This window comes from Pipistrellus kuhlii, unplaced genomic scaffold, assembly GCF_014108245.1.
Source record: "Pipistrellus kuhlii isolate mPipKuh1 unplaced genomic scaffold, mPipKuh1.p scaffold_m20_p_12, whole genome shotgun sequence".
Taxonomy (NCBI): domain Eukaryota; kingdom Metazoa; phylum Chordata; class Mammalia; order Chiroptera; family Vespertilionidae; genus Pipistrellus; species Pipistrellus kuhlii.
Genome location: NW_023425427.1, coordinates 6,881,919 through 6,897,157, shown reverse-complemented (window position 1 = coordinate 6,897,157; position 15,239 = coordinate 6,881,919). Strand labels below are relative to the sequence as shown.

The window sequence follows — 15,239 nt, the reverse complement described above, 5'->3', positions numbered from 1 at the left end:
CCAGTGGGGTCCCTTGTCCTGGCCTGCACCCTCTCACAATCCAGGACCCCTTGGGGGATGTCGGAGAGCAAGTTTTGGCCTGATCCTCACAGGCAAGGCTGAGGGACCCCACTGGTGCACAAATCCATGCACTGGGTCTCTAGTATATTCATAAATATATTTGTTTAACAATGACCTCTGATTCCTTACCATATATATGTCATAACAACACATTTGCCTCCCTCACTTATGAAGGAAAAATAAAACCTGAAGATGCCTTTATTTTCTGTGAAATGTAACACAATTTTGGCTATATTGTAGTATTTTTTTTTCCTGGTAGATAGGGTAAGGTTATAAAAAAACCAAAAATTTAACTTGTCAATTAAGATCATAAGAACAGTTAACTGTTTTATGACAAGTACTCCAGTTAGTTCTTAACAATGTGCTTTGGTTGACTCTCAGCTTTGTACAAACTATTCAACTTCTCTAGACATTAGTTTCCTAAGCTTTAAAATTGTAAAACCTTTATAATAATAGTATCTACTTCAAGTAGTTATGATGATCAAATGACATAATCCATCACAAGAGCAAATGGTCAAATGATATAACCCATCTAACAAACAATGTACCTGGCCCATAGTAAGTGGTCAATACATGCTGTTATTGTTATTTTATCATAAAGATAACTGAACTGAAACCGGTTTTGAGCATCAGCCTGCAGACTGAGGGGTCCCGGGTTTGATTCCGGTCAAGGGCATACACTTTGGTTGTGGGCATCCCCAGTATGGGGTGTGCAAGAAGCAGCTGATCGATGATTCTCTCTCATCAGTGTTTCTAACTCTCTGTCCCTTTCTCTTCCTCTCTGTAAAAAAATCAATAAAATATATTAAAAATAAATAAATAAATAAATAAATAAATAAATAAACTGAGATTGCCTTTCCCTCCCTCTCCTTTCAGTAAAGATTACTCAAGATTATTCATAAAAGCAGCCCAAACTTGCCATTTCCTTTTTGCCTCCTAAGAGTTTTAATTTCATGTTATATTATCAATTTTTCCCCCCAAAGGTTTTTAAGGTAATAAGTAATTTTAAATAAATGTCAAAGCAACTACACTGAGGATGAATCCAAAGACAGCTGCAAAATTATCATAATTATATAGTGAATGCAGATAGCACTTTTTACATCACAATTCTTAGTAAAAAGGTGGTGATCCAGTAACATCCTACCTCGTATAAGTAGTCTATTGCACAATATTTGAATATTGAAAACATTTCTTCTTCCTTTCAAAGCAGTACAAATTTCAACATCTGGAAAAATAAAAATTAAAATAAGTGCTGGTAAAATAGCAAAATCAGGAACAGACAAATTATTCTTAATCACAAAACTCTGGTCATTCATTAAAAAAAAGGCTCTGAATGATAAAAATTTAATTATGAATACTTATTAAAGATTGATACCTAATCTATAAATATGTTGATATAAAAATTTTCACATTGTTGAATTCACACAACTTCAAGTTGGGAGATGGGAATATATTTAGTGTGATCATTTTGTTGCAAAAGAGGCTAGAATTTACAAAATTGGTAGAGTAGTTTTCTCAGGATAACTGTATTTCTGTAGGGACTTTGAAATTGAATAACCAAGGGCAAAACTGTGCTGAAGCTGTGGAGTAGGATTTGGGAAATTCTACTTAGAAAATAAAAAGCATGCCTTGGCTGGTGTGGCTCAATTGGTTTGGTGTTTTCCCATGCACCAAAGGGTTGCCAGTTCAGTTCCCAGTTAGGGCACCTGCCCAGGTTGTGGTCTCAGTCCCCTGTAGGGGACCTGCAGCAGGCAGCCAATCGATGTTTCGCTTTTATATGGATGTTTCTCTTTCTCCCTCATCCTTCCTCTGTCTCTAAAAACCAATAAACATGCCCAGCCAGTGTGGCTCAGTGGTTGAGCATCAACCTATGAACCAGGAGATCACAGTTTGATTCCTGGTCAGGGCACATGCCCAGGTTGTGGGCATGGTCCCCAGTGTGTGGCATGCAGGAGGCAGCTAATCAATGATTCTCTTTTATCACTGACTAGAGGCCTAATGTACAAAATTCATGCAAGTGGCTTGGCCCTTGCTGCCATGGTGGCTTGCCTCGGCCCTCACAGCCCCTGCTCTGTCCAGAAGGTCATCTGGAAGGAAGTCTGGAAGGTCATTTGGCTGTCCAGTCTAATTAGCATATTATGCTTTTATTATTATAGAGGCTTCTATTTCTCTCTCCCCCTTCCTCTCTGAAATCATTAAAACTATATTAAACATAAGTTAAAAATGAATCTACCTAGTCTATCCATTCAGTTTATTGTCAATATTTACCTTAAATTTTCCTTCCTTGACCTTAAATTTTCCAGCATTTCTATTTTAGATTTATCATGCCCATTGACTACCTTAAACAATCATTACTGTTGTATTGAACTTAATCATTTATTATAAACTCATCTAAATATACAGTACTTAAATAAGGCACCATGTTATATACATTCATAGAATTTCTCTAATCTGCAATTTAATGTTATTGCATTCCAGATATTGGAATCCATCTTATAACAGTGGATAAATAGGAAGATAAATAGGTTTATTTCTAAAATCAAAGATGTGGGGAGGGTGAGAATAAGCAAATCATGGTTAGAGAAAATGTATTTAAAAATAGCCAACTTTTGAACAGCAGCAGTTCCTGAAATATTTTTCTTACCTGTTTTTAAATATTTTATTTCTCCTGTGCTACCTAACTTGCCTGCATTTATTGGGCCAAAATGGAAATAAATACAAATAATTAGGTTAGTTGCTTATGCACCAGGTGGGAAAAGTACAATTTCCCAAAATTTTTGCTTCCCAGTTTTTCTGAGATATAATTGATAAGTTAAAAGCTGTATACCGGTATATGCCCGCCTGGTGTGGCTCAGTGGTTGAGCATCGACCTGTGAACCAGGAGGTCACGGTTTGATTCTACCCAGGGCACAAGCCGGGTTTGCAAACTCCATTCCAGTAGGGGGCGTGCAGGAGGCAGCCAATCAATGATTCTCTCTCATCATAGAAATCAATCAAAACATATTTAAATAAAATAAAAACTGCATATATTCAAGGTGTACATATATACAACGCATGTAATTTCCAAGATTACGTCAGGCCACACACAGGTGAGTGTAGATCTCCAGGCTGGCTTCCCATCCCCTCCCACTAGCCAACAGCATCAGACGTCTCCCCTTCCTCACTCCATCACCTAAAAATGACACTTTAAGTGAAATTGCGGAAGAGCAATTCACTGATGAACCAAAAGATAGATATAGAGACAGTAAAGCAACAAGCAAACTGTCAAATTACAGCGGGGAAGGTAGGGAGATCTGGGGTAGATAAGATATCAACCTAAGGACTTGTATACATGCACATAAGTACAACTAATGGACACAAAACTTTGGGGAGGGAGGGTATACATGGGAAGGGGGGGTAATGGTATATGTAATAAATAATAATTAAATAATAATTTAATTTAAAAATATTTTTTAAAATTAGGCTTAGGCTTAACTAGGCTTAGGCTTAACTAGGCTTAGGCTTAGGTTTAGGCTTATCTAGGCTTAGGCTTAGGTTTAGGCTTCACTAGGCTTAGGCTTAGGCTTCACTAGGCTTAAGCTTAACTAGGATTAGGCTTAGGCTTAACTAGGCTTAGATTAACTAGGCTTAGCTTAACTAGGATTAGCTTAACTAGGCTTAGGTTTAACTAGGCTTTGCTTAACTAGGCTTAGGCTTAACTAGGCTTAGATTAACTAGGTTTAGCTTAACTAGGATTAGCTTAACTAGGCTTAGGGTTAGGCTTAACTAGGCTTAGCTAAACTAAGCTTAGGCTTAACTAGGCTTAGCTTAACTAGGCTTAAGCTTAAGCTTAGGCTTAACTAGGCTTAGGCTTAGGTTTAGGCTTAACTAGGCTTAGCTTAACTAGGCTTAGGCTTAGCTTAACTAGGCTTAGCTTAACTAGGCTTAGCTTAACTAGGCTTAGCTTAACTAGGCTTAGGCTTAACTAGGCTTAGCTTAACTAAGCTAAGCTTAACTAGGCTTAGGCTTAACTAGGCTTAGCTTAAGTAGGCTTGGCTTAACTAGGCTTGGCTTAACTAGGCTTAGGTTTAACTAGGCTTAGCTTAACTAGGCTTAGCTTAACTAAGCTAAGCTTAACTAGGCTTAGCTTAACTAGGCTTAGCTTAACTAGGCTTAGGCTTAACTAGGCTTAGCTTAACTAGGCTTAGCTTAACTAAGCTAAGCTTAACTAGGCTTAGGCTTAACTAGGCTTAGCTTAACTAGGCTTAGCTTAACTAGGCTTAACTAGGCTTAGCTAAACTAGGCTTAGCTTAACTAAGCTAAGCTTAACTAGGCTTAGGCTTAACTAGGCTTAGCTTAACTAGGCTCAGCTTAACTAGGCTTAGGCTTAACTAGACTTAGCTTAACTAGGCTTAGCTTAACTAAGCTAAGCTTAACTAGGCTTAGGCTTAACTAGACTTAGCTTAACTAGCATTAGCTTAACTAGGCTTAGGGTTAGGCTTAACTAGGCTTGGCTAAACTAAGCTTAGGCTTAACTAGGCTTAGCTTAACTAGGCTTAACTAGGCTTAGGCTTAACTAGGCTTAGCTTAACTAGGCTTGGCTTAACTAGGCTTGGCTTAACTAGGCTTAGGTTTAACTAGGCTTAGCTTAACTAGGCTCAGCTTAACTAAGCTAAGCTTAACTAGGCTTAGCTTAACTAGGCTCAGCTTAACTAGGCTTAGGCTTAACTAGGCTTAGCTTAACTAGGCTCAGCTTAACTAAGCTAAGCTTAACTAGGCTTAGGCTTAACTAGGCTTAGCTTAACTAGGCTTAGCTTAACTAGGCTTGGCTTAACTAGGCTTAGGTTTAACTAGGCTTAGCTTAACTAGGCTCAGCTTAACTAAGCTAAGCTTAACTAGGCTTAGCTTAACTAGGCTCAGCTTAACTAGGCTTAGGCTTAACTAGGCTTAGCTTAACTAGGCTCAGCTTAACTAAGCTAAGCTTAACTAGGCTTAGGCTTAACTAGGCTTAGCTTAACTAGGCTTAGCTTAACTAGGCTTAGCTTAACTAGGCTTAACTAGGCTTAGGCTTAACTAGGCTTAGCTAAACTAGGCTTAGCTTAACTAAGCTAAGCTTAACTAGGCTTAGCTTAACTAGGCTTAGCTTAACTAGGCTTAGCTTAACTAGGCTTAGGCTTAACTAGGCTTAGCTTAACTAGGCTTGGCTTAACTAGGCTTGGCTTAACTAGGCTTAGCTTAACTAAGCTAAGCTTAACTAGGCTTAGGCTTAACTAGGCTTAGCTTAACTAGGCTCAGCTTAACTAGGCTTAGGCTTAACTAGGCTTAGCTTAACTAAGTTTAGCTTAACTAGGCTTAGGCTTAACTAGGCTTAGCTTAACTAGGCTCAGCTTAACTAGGCTTAGGCTTAACTAGGCTTAGGCTTAAGTTTAACTAGGCTTAGGCTTAACTAGGCTTAGGCTCAACTAGGAAAATAAATAAAACTGGCACACAAAAAAAGTCAATATTCAGCATTTCCCCATATTGTTTAAACTACACAACTTCTAGGTAGTGTATTGAAGTCCTGTTGGCCTTTCTGTGTCCTTCACGTCCAGCCGAGTGAGGCGAGGTGGACGCTGGCTCTGAAGTCCCATCCCCATAGTCACCTACTAACTGTTTTCCAGGGACTTCAGAGCGGCCCTGCTCCAGCCCATCCCGAACTTCCCCTCTCCTCCATCGAGAACACTCTCCCGCCCTCCCCTCTCAGCCTCTCTGACCTTTTACCTGAGGTGAGACAGCTTCCTACATCTCCTCTGCAGAAAATGCCCGCCTACAGGACCTGTGACCTCTGACCCTGACCTCAGCGTTCCCATTGGCCAGCCAGGCCGGAACGGGCCCGCCCCTCAGGCCCCAGCACTTCCGGAAGCAGAAGCGGTTGCTCCTAAACGGTTGCTCCTTCCTCGTGTTCCCAGGCTTGTGAAGGCCAGAGGGCGGGGCCCGGTCAGTGCCGTGCCGAGATCCTGGGGGTGATCCAGGTCACCCAGACAGAGCAAAGAGGGGTGGAGGTGGAGGAAGTGGAGGGAAGCCACAGGGGCCAGGTGGGCAGTGAGGTTGGGGAGACCTGGCAGAGGAGCCTGAGCTGCTTGCTCAGGGGCCACGCGGATGTTACGATGTAATCCTGGCCAAAGGCGACCTGTCCAGAAGGAGGGCAAGGGCAGAGACATTCCAGCGATTAAAATGCAGAGGATTTGGCAACCAAACAGATTCCAGGGAGAGGGCAAAAGCAAAAGGGTGGAGGCCAGCATGATTCAGGTGTCTGGCTAGGTGTTGGCTGTGGCCTTGCAGGCGGAAGAACATTGGAGGAACGGCCGGAAGATAAGTTAGAATTGGGACGTCTGGACTGTACACCTTTGTGTATAGCTACGCCTTCGCGCACACACTCATTGAGGGAATCTTTTAGACCCATCTGATAAGAAAAAGAATTGTTCCTTTCTCTGTGTTTCTTAACTCCTGCCTTCCTTTCCGTAACAACGCTAGACATTAAATTCTTTCCCAGAAGATTACAAGAAGTAACATGCATTTATTTATTTTGCTAACCCGTGGTTATCTTACATGTTAATTATTAACTAAGTACTATTGTGAAAGGTCAGTAAATAAACCGCATTATTCTCTTAAGTTACCTTCTTTGTTTTGTACAGGTTTGTGCAGGTTGCTTCAGGGATGTGGACTTAATGTTTGGCAATAATCAGTTACAAAGATGTTCATCTTGCATTGAGGGACATTCATTATTTCGCTTTCTTGGATGTATACCTTTTAATAAAACTAATTTAAAATTACATAAAACAAAAGCAACACCCAGTTATACTCGTTGTAACAAGTAAAATCATCCAAAGATGAATACAGAAAAAGTAATCTCCATTACTACCCAAGTCCCAGGCAACCAATATTAGTCTGAGGTGTATTTTTTCACACCTGTTTACATATTTATACAAACTTATATAGACATGCATACACAAAATAGGTTGACCAGTTATATAAAAATAGGCAATTTTCCTTACTAATCAATACACCATAAATTTCTAGATCAAGGTATACAGACTTAACTCATTTAAAAAAATATATATTTTATTGACTTTTTTACAGAGAGGAAGAGAGAGGGATAGAGAGTTAGAAACATCAATGAGAGAGAATCATCGATCAGCTGCCTCTTGCACACCCCCTACTGGGGATGTGCCCGCAACCAAGGTACATGCCCTTGACTGGAATTGAATCCGGGACCTTTCAGTCCACAGGCCGATGCTTTATCCACTAAGCCAAACCGGTTTCAGTGAGACTTAACTCATTTTTAACAGCTGCATAATATTTCATAGTAAGGTAATGCCATGATTTATCCAAATATTCTACTACTTTTGGATTTAACAAATTGTTTCCCGTTTTTTACCTTGACAAATTATGCCACAATAAAAATTCTTGGACATGTGAATATTGTTGCTTTTATTTCTGTGATATAGAATTGTGTTGCTTTGCTGTCTCAAATGATAAAACATTTCAAATTTAATAGACAATACCAATTTACCTTCTGAAAATTTATAACAATTTATGTTAATAGTGCCTGAGAGGGACCATTACTCTAAATACTCAACAGAAATGAATATATTGCTTTTAAAAGTATTTGCTGATCTACTGCATGAAAAATACTATCTTATTTTAATTCACAGTTCTCTGATTACTGCTGAGATTACATACTTTTTATTTTTAAATATATTGATTTTTTTATAGAGAGGAAGAGAGAGGGGTAGACAGCAAGAAACATCGATGAGAGAGAATCATCGATCAGCTGCCTCTTGCACACCCCCAACTAGGGATGTGCCTGCAACCAAGGTACGTGCCCTTGACCGGAATCGAACCCGGGACCTTTCAGTCCCCAGGCCGTCGCTTTATCCACTGAGCCAAATCGGTTTTGATGAGACTACATACTTTTTTAGATGTTTATGAGCTCTTTGGATTTTTCTTCCATGAATTAATTGCCTGTTTGTATATGTGTGTTTTAGTATATGTGTGTGTGTGTGTGTGTGTGTGTGTGTGTGTGTTTATGTGTCTATGAGATCAGACACTTTTTCTGTTGAATAGTTTGTCTTTTGGAAGATCATGTATATAGGTATATTAGTACATATCATCGGTTTGGCTATATAAATGACAGAAAATTCTAAAATAATATAAAATTTATTTCTCTTTCATATAAATGAAGTACCGAGGTAAAATATTCAGAACTGATAAGGCAGCTGTGCCCCACAAAGTCCTCAGGGACTTACCTCTGGCTCATTGCTCTGATATTTCTACGTTGTGATCATTATTTTCATGGTCTCAGGTGGCAGGATCTATGTTTAAGGCAATAGGATAGAGAAAGGAATGAAAAAGATGAGAGGCCCAGGGCACAATATTTCTTTATATATTTGTAATTAAAATTGTAAAATGTAATATCTATAATAATAAAAGTATAATATGCTAGTTAGACCAGATGTTCTTCTGGATGTTCTTCCGGACCAAGCCTTGGTGGGCTGGGCCGAGGCAGAGGCGGAGGCAGCGGGGGTCTGATCCAGAATCTACTGTAGTTCATTAGAAAATACATAAGATAATGTACAATTGAAAAATATATTTTTAAAAAACATCCATGCGGCCTCCACTCAAGTGAAGAAACAGAGCATTTTGAGAATTTCAGAAACTCTCTTTTTTCTTTTCTAATCACAACTCTCCCTAAAGGAAATCTCCCTCTAGAACTAGAGATTACTATAATCCTGTCTTTTTGGTAATCATTGCTTAGCCTTGCTTTAAAGTTTCACCCAAGTATGCATTTCTAAAGGATATAGTTTTGCCTATTTTTGAATCTTACTATTTGAGTTAGTTTGGTTTTTGCTTCTATTCAGTCAATGTTGTTGTATGTATATGTCAATTCAATTTCTTGGTGAATAGTGTATACCAGAGTATAAATATACCTCCACTTATCTATTCATTCTGATGCTGATGGATCTTTGGATTATTGCAGTTTTTGGCAATTACAAATAATGCTGCTACCAATATCCTTTTACATGTATCCTAGTACACATAGATGTTTCTCTAGAATATAAATTTGAGAATGAATTTCTGGTTTATTGAGTATGCATAACTTCACATTTATTCAATAATGTCAAACTATTTTCCAAAGTGATTGTACCAATTTTCACTCACCAACAATGTTTGAGAGTTCCTGTTGCTTTGTATCCTCACCAACCCTTAGCAGTGTCATACTATTTAATTTTGAGAATCTGTTAAGTATTCAGGTGTCTCTTAAGGAAGGCTCCCATACGCTGCTACATAAGACTTCTGCTTCCATCTGACTGGCCAGGACTAGTCACATGGTCACTCAGCTATAATAAAGTCTAGCAGATGCAGTGTTTATTCTGGAGAGTCCTGTGCATGACATGAATATATGGCAGATAGTCAGCTTGAGATAGAATTCCTGATTAGCCTGAACTAGAAAATGCAGAAAATCTGGACATATGGAATGAAATAATATTGCACAAATGTGTTGCATAAGTAACTTGTTGTCTTATGGCTCTAATTTATGGGTGTAGTCTCATGTTCTATCTTTTGATCAGTAAGGGACTATTTTACATCAATAGATTCAAAGCAAACATTTTAACACAACATATTTAATATAATTAAACTATATAATAATGCAAGAAAAGAGCTGTGGTAGCATTATCATGGAAGGAAATTCTCACAAGTATAGAAGACATACCTAACATTTCATATTCATGTAGTTTAGCTTTTTTCAAATAGAGAAACCAAGTGTTGTTGTAGCCTATATTTGTAACATTTGTATTTATAAATACCGACATTTTTCTGTTCCATATATTCAACTCCTCAACATTTTTCTAATTATGAGCCTTTTCAGACCTTACATGTTTATTGAGTCTTTTACACACATTGAACAACTCACTTGAGCTAAGCTTCTGGCTTGAAAACTTTATCCATGCTTAGACCTGATTCTGTATCCCTGAAGAAGCCAGAGTCTGGAATAAATAATTATACTTATTTATTTTAGTTTATTTCCTTGGGGAAAATGGAAGGGCTAACTCTATGCCTTAAAATTTCCCTGGGCAACACTCTACTATTTTTCATATTTTTTGGTCCATTGAGGATAAGCTATTTGCCTATGATTACATAGACAGGTCTTCTGACTTCCATCCAGTGAGTGTAGTTGTTCACTCATTGATTTATCCATTAGTTGTTTTTAAGCACATATGTGTAAGGAACTATGCTAATTGGGAAGAGCAAAGTGTGGAGACAAAATAAGATGTTCGTATAAATGACTAGTTATTCCCTAAGGAAGTTTATATCATAAGTTATAGGAATATAAAAAGGAAATATAGTCACCCATCACATAACATTTTGGCCAACAACGGACCACATATACAATGGTGGTCCCATAAGATCAAAATAGAGCTAAAAAATCCCTATCTCTTAGTGATAGTGTAGCCATCATAGCATCATAGTGCAACACATTACTCACACTTGCGGTGTTGCTGGTGTAAATAAACTACTGCTCTGCCAATAGAATAAGTATAAAACGTGCCCTGGCCAGGTGGCTCAGTTGGTTGGAGCATCATCCCAGGTGCATCAAAAAGTTCCAACTATTGGAATTTTCTCCTAACTATTCTCCCAGCCTCTAATCTAATCTGCATAGTTCCTTAGAATTTAGATTATGTCCACTATGCTCATCAGTGCCATTTAGTAGTCAACCAATGCCTGCACATGATACCAAATCAAGTTTGAAGTAATTATAAGAACTATGCTTGGAACTTGGCTTAAATTGGCATTGGTATCTCCATCAAATAGATGAGAGATGAGGCTTAGAAAGGTTAAGTGACTTGCTCAGACCAACATGGTCAGGAAGTGAGGAGTCAGGTTTCAAACCCAAGCCAGTCTTATGCCTAACTATACATTTTATACAGCTTTTCATTCCCTAAGGAAATAAGTCCTAACTCCTTTGTTTGGCTTCTAGGACTCTGTAATCTGGTATCAAACTTTTCTAGTAACTGCTGACCTTCACACACCACTCATCTTTGTTAAAGCGCTGTGCTCTGCTAACTGTGTTGTTTTTGTTTTTTTTTTCCCCCTCATTCTATTTGCTCCTCTCATATCATACCCTCTATGCTATCCTTCTCACACTTCTGTAGAAGCCCAATACCTATCCACCTTTCAAAACCTAATTCAAGCTTCCCTAATCTCTGATCCATTTTTTTCTTTTTCTTTTTTTCTGGTGGAGTTTTTCACCTTCAAACTTTGTTATTAGTATTGTAGTAACATATTTTTGTTTAGGACTTTGCAAACACTTTCACATATGGTAAGAACCTGGCAAAGGGTAAGAGCTCAATAAATGTACTTGTTTGGTTCTAATTTTCATGGCAATTCTCCAAGGTGGTATTATACTTTACTAACAGAAAAAAACCACCTGAGGTCAGAGAGGTCAGGTGACCGGCCAAAAGAAAGTATTATAGAATGACCCAAACTAACCAAGAGCTAGTAGAAGGTTCTTTTTACTATACTACTACCCATGTCTTCAGTTTTGTTCTTCCCTCGCCGAGCTATATACCTTAGTCTTGGCAGTTACTAAATACATGCTGAATGAATGAATGAATGAATGACTATTATGAACATACTCTTTTTAAAAGTTTTTAAAAATATATATTTCTTTATTGATTTCAGAGAGGAAGAGAGAAGGGGAGAGATAGAAACAACAATAATGAGAGAGAATCATTGGCTGCTTCCTGCACACCCCATACTGGGGATTGAGCCTGCAACCCAGGCATGTGCCCTTGACTGGAATCGAACCTGGGACCCTTCAGTCCGCAGGCTGATGCTTTGTCCACTGAGGCAAGCCAGCTAGGGCTGAATATACTCTTTCAATTTGAGAGTCATAGATATTTATTTGCCACCAAGAATAAGAACACTTTAGGATGTGACTCATCCTCACACACAGAATTTAATTGTTCATTTAAGCAGAAGGAAAACAAACCATCCAGATCTGATTAAAAAAAAAAAAAAAGCTTAGGCAGCATGAGGTTAAAGTCTGTATTACCCACTTACGGACAACACCTTTAACAAACACTTTGTTGTACGTTATTTCAATTCAGTAGGTGGGCCCAGCCCAGCAGACCGTCTTCCTCTCATACCTGGGCTTTAAGACAAGACAAAAACCAGAAAAAACTTTGCTAGAGAGGCTCAGCACCAGCTTTTCTTTAGCCAGCTGCTCTGAGATGCTGCAAAGAGCACCTTTCAGATCACAAGCTTGTGAGCCTTTTCAGAGTATTTGGTTGTTTCTGTTTACTTCAAAGGTCCTATATTGTCGGTGTCCAGCCCCTGCCCTTCTGCGGATCCCCTGTGTTGCTTTGGTGTTTTTTGTTCCTGCTTTTAACAAAAACAGCTCTGGAACCTCATTGGGGCTGCTTTGCTTTGGAAGGTTCTCATTGGTGGGACCAGAGCTCTGAAAAATGTTCTGGATGGACTATGCTTAGGCATCAGTGGTGGCAGAACCAGTGCCTTTGTTGAGGCCGCCTGGCCAGCAGCAGGGAGGCGACATAGACGGTCTTACTTTCCTGTCCTCCACACCCTCTCATTTCTTCTCCATCAGCTTTTATCATTTCAGCATTCTCCCTGGTCCATCAGAGCCTCTTGGGGTCACGAGGACAACTAGCTCTGGGCGGGATGTTAGGCTGCTGCATGCCATTGGGCCTCTGTAGGTCCTGTCCATAGCAACAGCCTTTCTCAGTGCAGTGCTTGTAGGGTGCTTCTTAAACGCTATAGAGTGGGGCAGACACATCAGCTCTTTCGAATGTGGAAAGTGTTTCAGATTTTGAATTGAGAGTCTTTGGAGGCGCCTAATATTATAATTAGTGTTGGCAAGGTCAAAAATGCTAAAGGAGAGCAGGATCTTTTAGTCTTGGCTACAGCACTCACGGCATGAACAGTCTCCACGAGGACATCTTCGTTCAGGATTTGTTTGTTTGCTTGCTTGCTTGTTTTTTCACTTCTGACCCTGACATCTCTGGCTACAGATCTGATGTGGTTCCTCTCTAACCTGTGCTCCCCGTTAATAATAAGTACTGTAGCAGGCTCTGTGTCTGTGTCACTGGGGTAGGACCTGATTAAAATAGAGGTATTGAAATGCTGTGTTAAAATACTGTTCCTAACATTTCATTTTGCTAGCAAGAAATCTTTGATTTCATTTTATTGTAGACACTAGATTGTCGTTTAGCCATACTGACATTTCTAAAAAAAAGAAAAAAAAAAGAAAAGAAAAAGGGGGGGGATATATTTTCTTACACAGTGTTCAAAAAGAGACATGTTTCAGCTCTCCGTGCTGCCCTTTTACAGGTACAAGTTTTCCAGCTGAGAAAACTAAGACAAACTGGAGGCTGCCTCAAGTGCTTATGGGTATGTGCCCTGGGCTGTTTCTCTGAGCTGCTGACAGTGGGACTATGATGGTACAGTGTGCACAGCGACTGTTCCACAGGCTGGGATTTTCTGTCCTGAAACCTTACTTAATATCAAAAGTTAAACTTTAGTACAATAAATAAAGGTCAGTTTCTGTAAAAAAAAAAAAAAATAGTCGGAAGAAAATTGAGAGGATGATATTTCAATTTTGGTTTTAATGTAGCCACATTTATCATCCTCTTCCTTACTGTTCCTACTTTTAGGGTTATGCTTGGAAAGGCCGCCTCGATCCCTAAGATTGTACAGATATGTAAATACATTTTCTTCTACTGATTTAAAAATATATATATTTTATTGATTTTTTACAGAGAGGAAGGGAGAGGGAGAGAGAGTTAGAAACGTCGATGAGAGAGAAACATCGACCAGCTGCCTCTTGCACACCCACTACGGGGGATGTGCCCGCAACCAATGAACATGCCCTTGACCGGAATCGAACCTGGGACCTTTCAGTCCACAGACCGATGCTCTACCACTGAGCCAAACCAGTTTTAGCTTCTTCTACTGATTTTTATCACATCTTTTACATTTAAAATCTCTGGGATTGTGTGTGTGTGTGTGTGTGTGTGTGTGTGTGTGTGTGTAAAGCATGAAATAGGTTTATAATTTAATATTTTTCTTATATAGTTTAGTGAGTTATTTACTGATTTTCCCTTCTGAGTTTAATACATCTTTATCATATATTCCCATATACTAAGTTCTGATGAAATTATAAATATATAAACTTTCTAGGTTTGTAATTTGTTCCATTGGTGGTTTGCTCCTGAGCTGTCTTTATTTACTTACACTGTTTTAATTATTAAAGTTTAAACTTCTGGGTGGCAAATTCATGCACTACTCTTCTTTTAAAAATATTTCTAAGGTTTATTCTTTTTAAAAATATATTTTTTATTGATTTCAGAGAGGGAGAGAGAGAGATAGAAACCTCAATGAAGAGAGAGGATATTGATTGACTGCCTCTTGCACCCTCCTCACTGGGGATCGAACCTGCATGTGGCCTTGGCTGGAAATGAACCTGGGACCCTTCAGTCTGCAGGCCAACGCTCTATCCATTGAGCCAAACCTGCTAGGGCATCTAAGGTTTATTCTTAAAAATAAATATAAAAAATATATTTTTTTCAAGACCCTACATCTTTTGATACTGGAATTCTGATTGAGATGAAGTAAACGTTATAATGTGGAGAATTGCCACATCTATAATAATAAAAGTGTAACATGCTGATTAGACTGAACGTCCTTCTGGATGAAGCCGTGGCTTGCAAGGGAAGTTGGGGTCCCGGATGCCAGTGGGCAGCCAGAGGGAAGCCAGCCTGGGTCCCGGGTTGCGGATTCTCCACGGTGGGCTGCCAGTTGTGAATGTACCCCCCACGTCGAGAGTGGTTCAGGGTTCAGGTTCAGGGATCAGGCTTTGGAGGAGGCAGCACACAAATGAAAGAGACAAGACAAGAAAATATTAATTTGAGAATGGGGGCCAGGTGGAAGCCCAAGAGAGGACCCTTCTTTGCTCTGGCCTTGCCATCTTTTTATTCAGGTCTGGAGTATACCCATAACCCTTAGGCAGGCAACTCCAATAATAGCTTGATGATAGCCCATCAGCAAGGATTTACAAAAGACTAAAAGGTGGAAGTTGCTTAGCTACCATTGTCTCAACTAAACAGTGTGTGCATAGCTCTGACCTTTCAGAGCTCAAA

General features: G+C 39.2%; 1 protein-coding gene across 2 annotated transcripts in view; it reads right to left on the bottom strand.

Moving 5' to 3' along the window:
• Positions 1–5,941, bottom strand: part of SHOC1 (shortage in chiasmata 1) — a 54,711-nt gene extending 48,770 nt beyond the window's left edge. The window contains exons 1-2 of one of the 2 annotated variants that reach the window (XM_036433008.2): positions 5,793–5,941; positions 1,205–1,285 (exon numbers count right to left, since the gene is read on the bottom strand). In XM_036433008.2, coding sequence (XP_036288901.1) covers positions 1,205–1,249 — 45 coding nt within the window. In that variant the 5' untranslated portion in view covers positions 1,250–1,285; positions 5,793–5,941. The remainder of the gene's footprint in view (positions 1–1,204; positions 1,286–5,792) is intronic. The other variant, XM_045579917.1, reaches the window with a different exon arrangement.
• Positions 5,942–15,239: the final 9,298 nt, after the last annotated feature.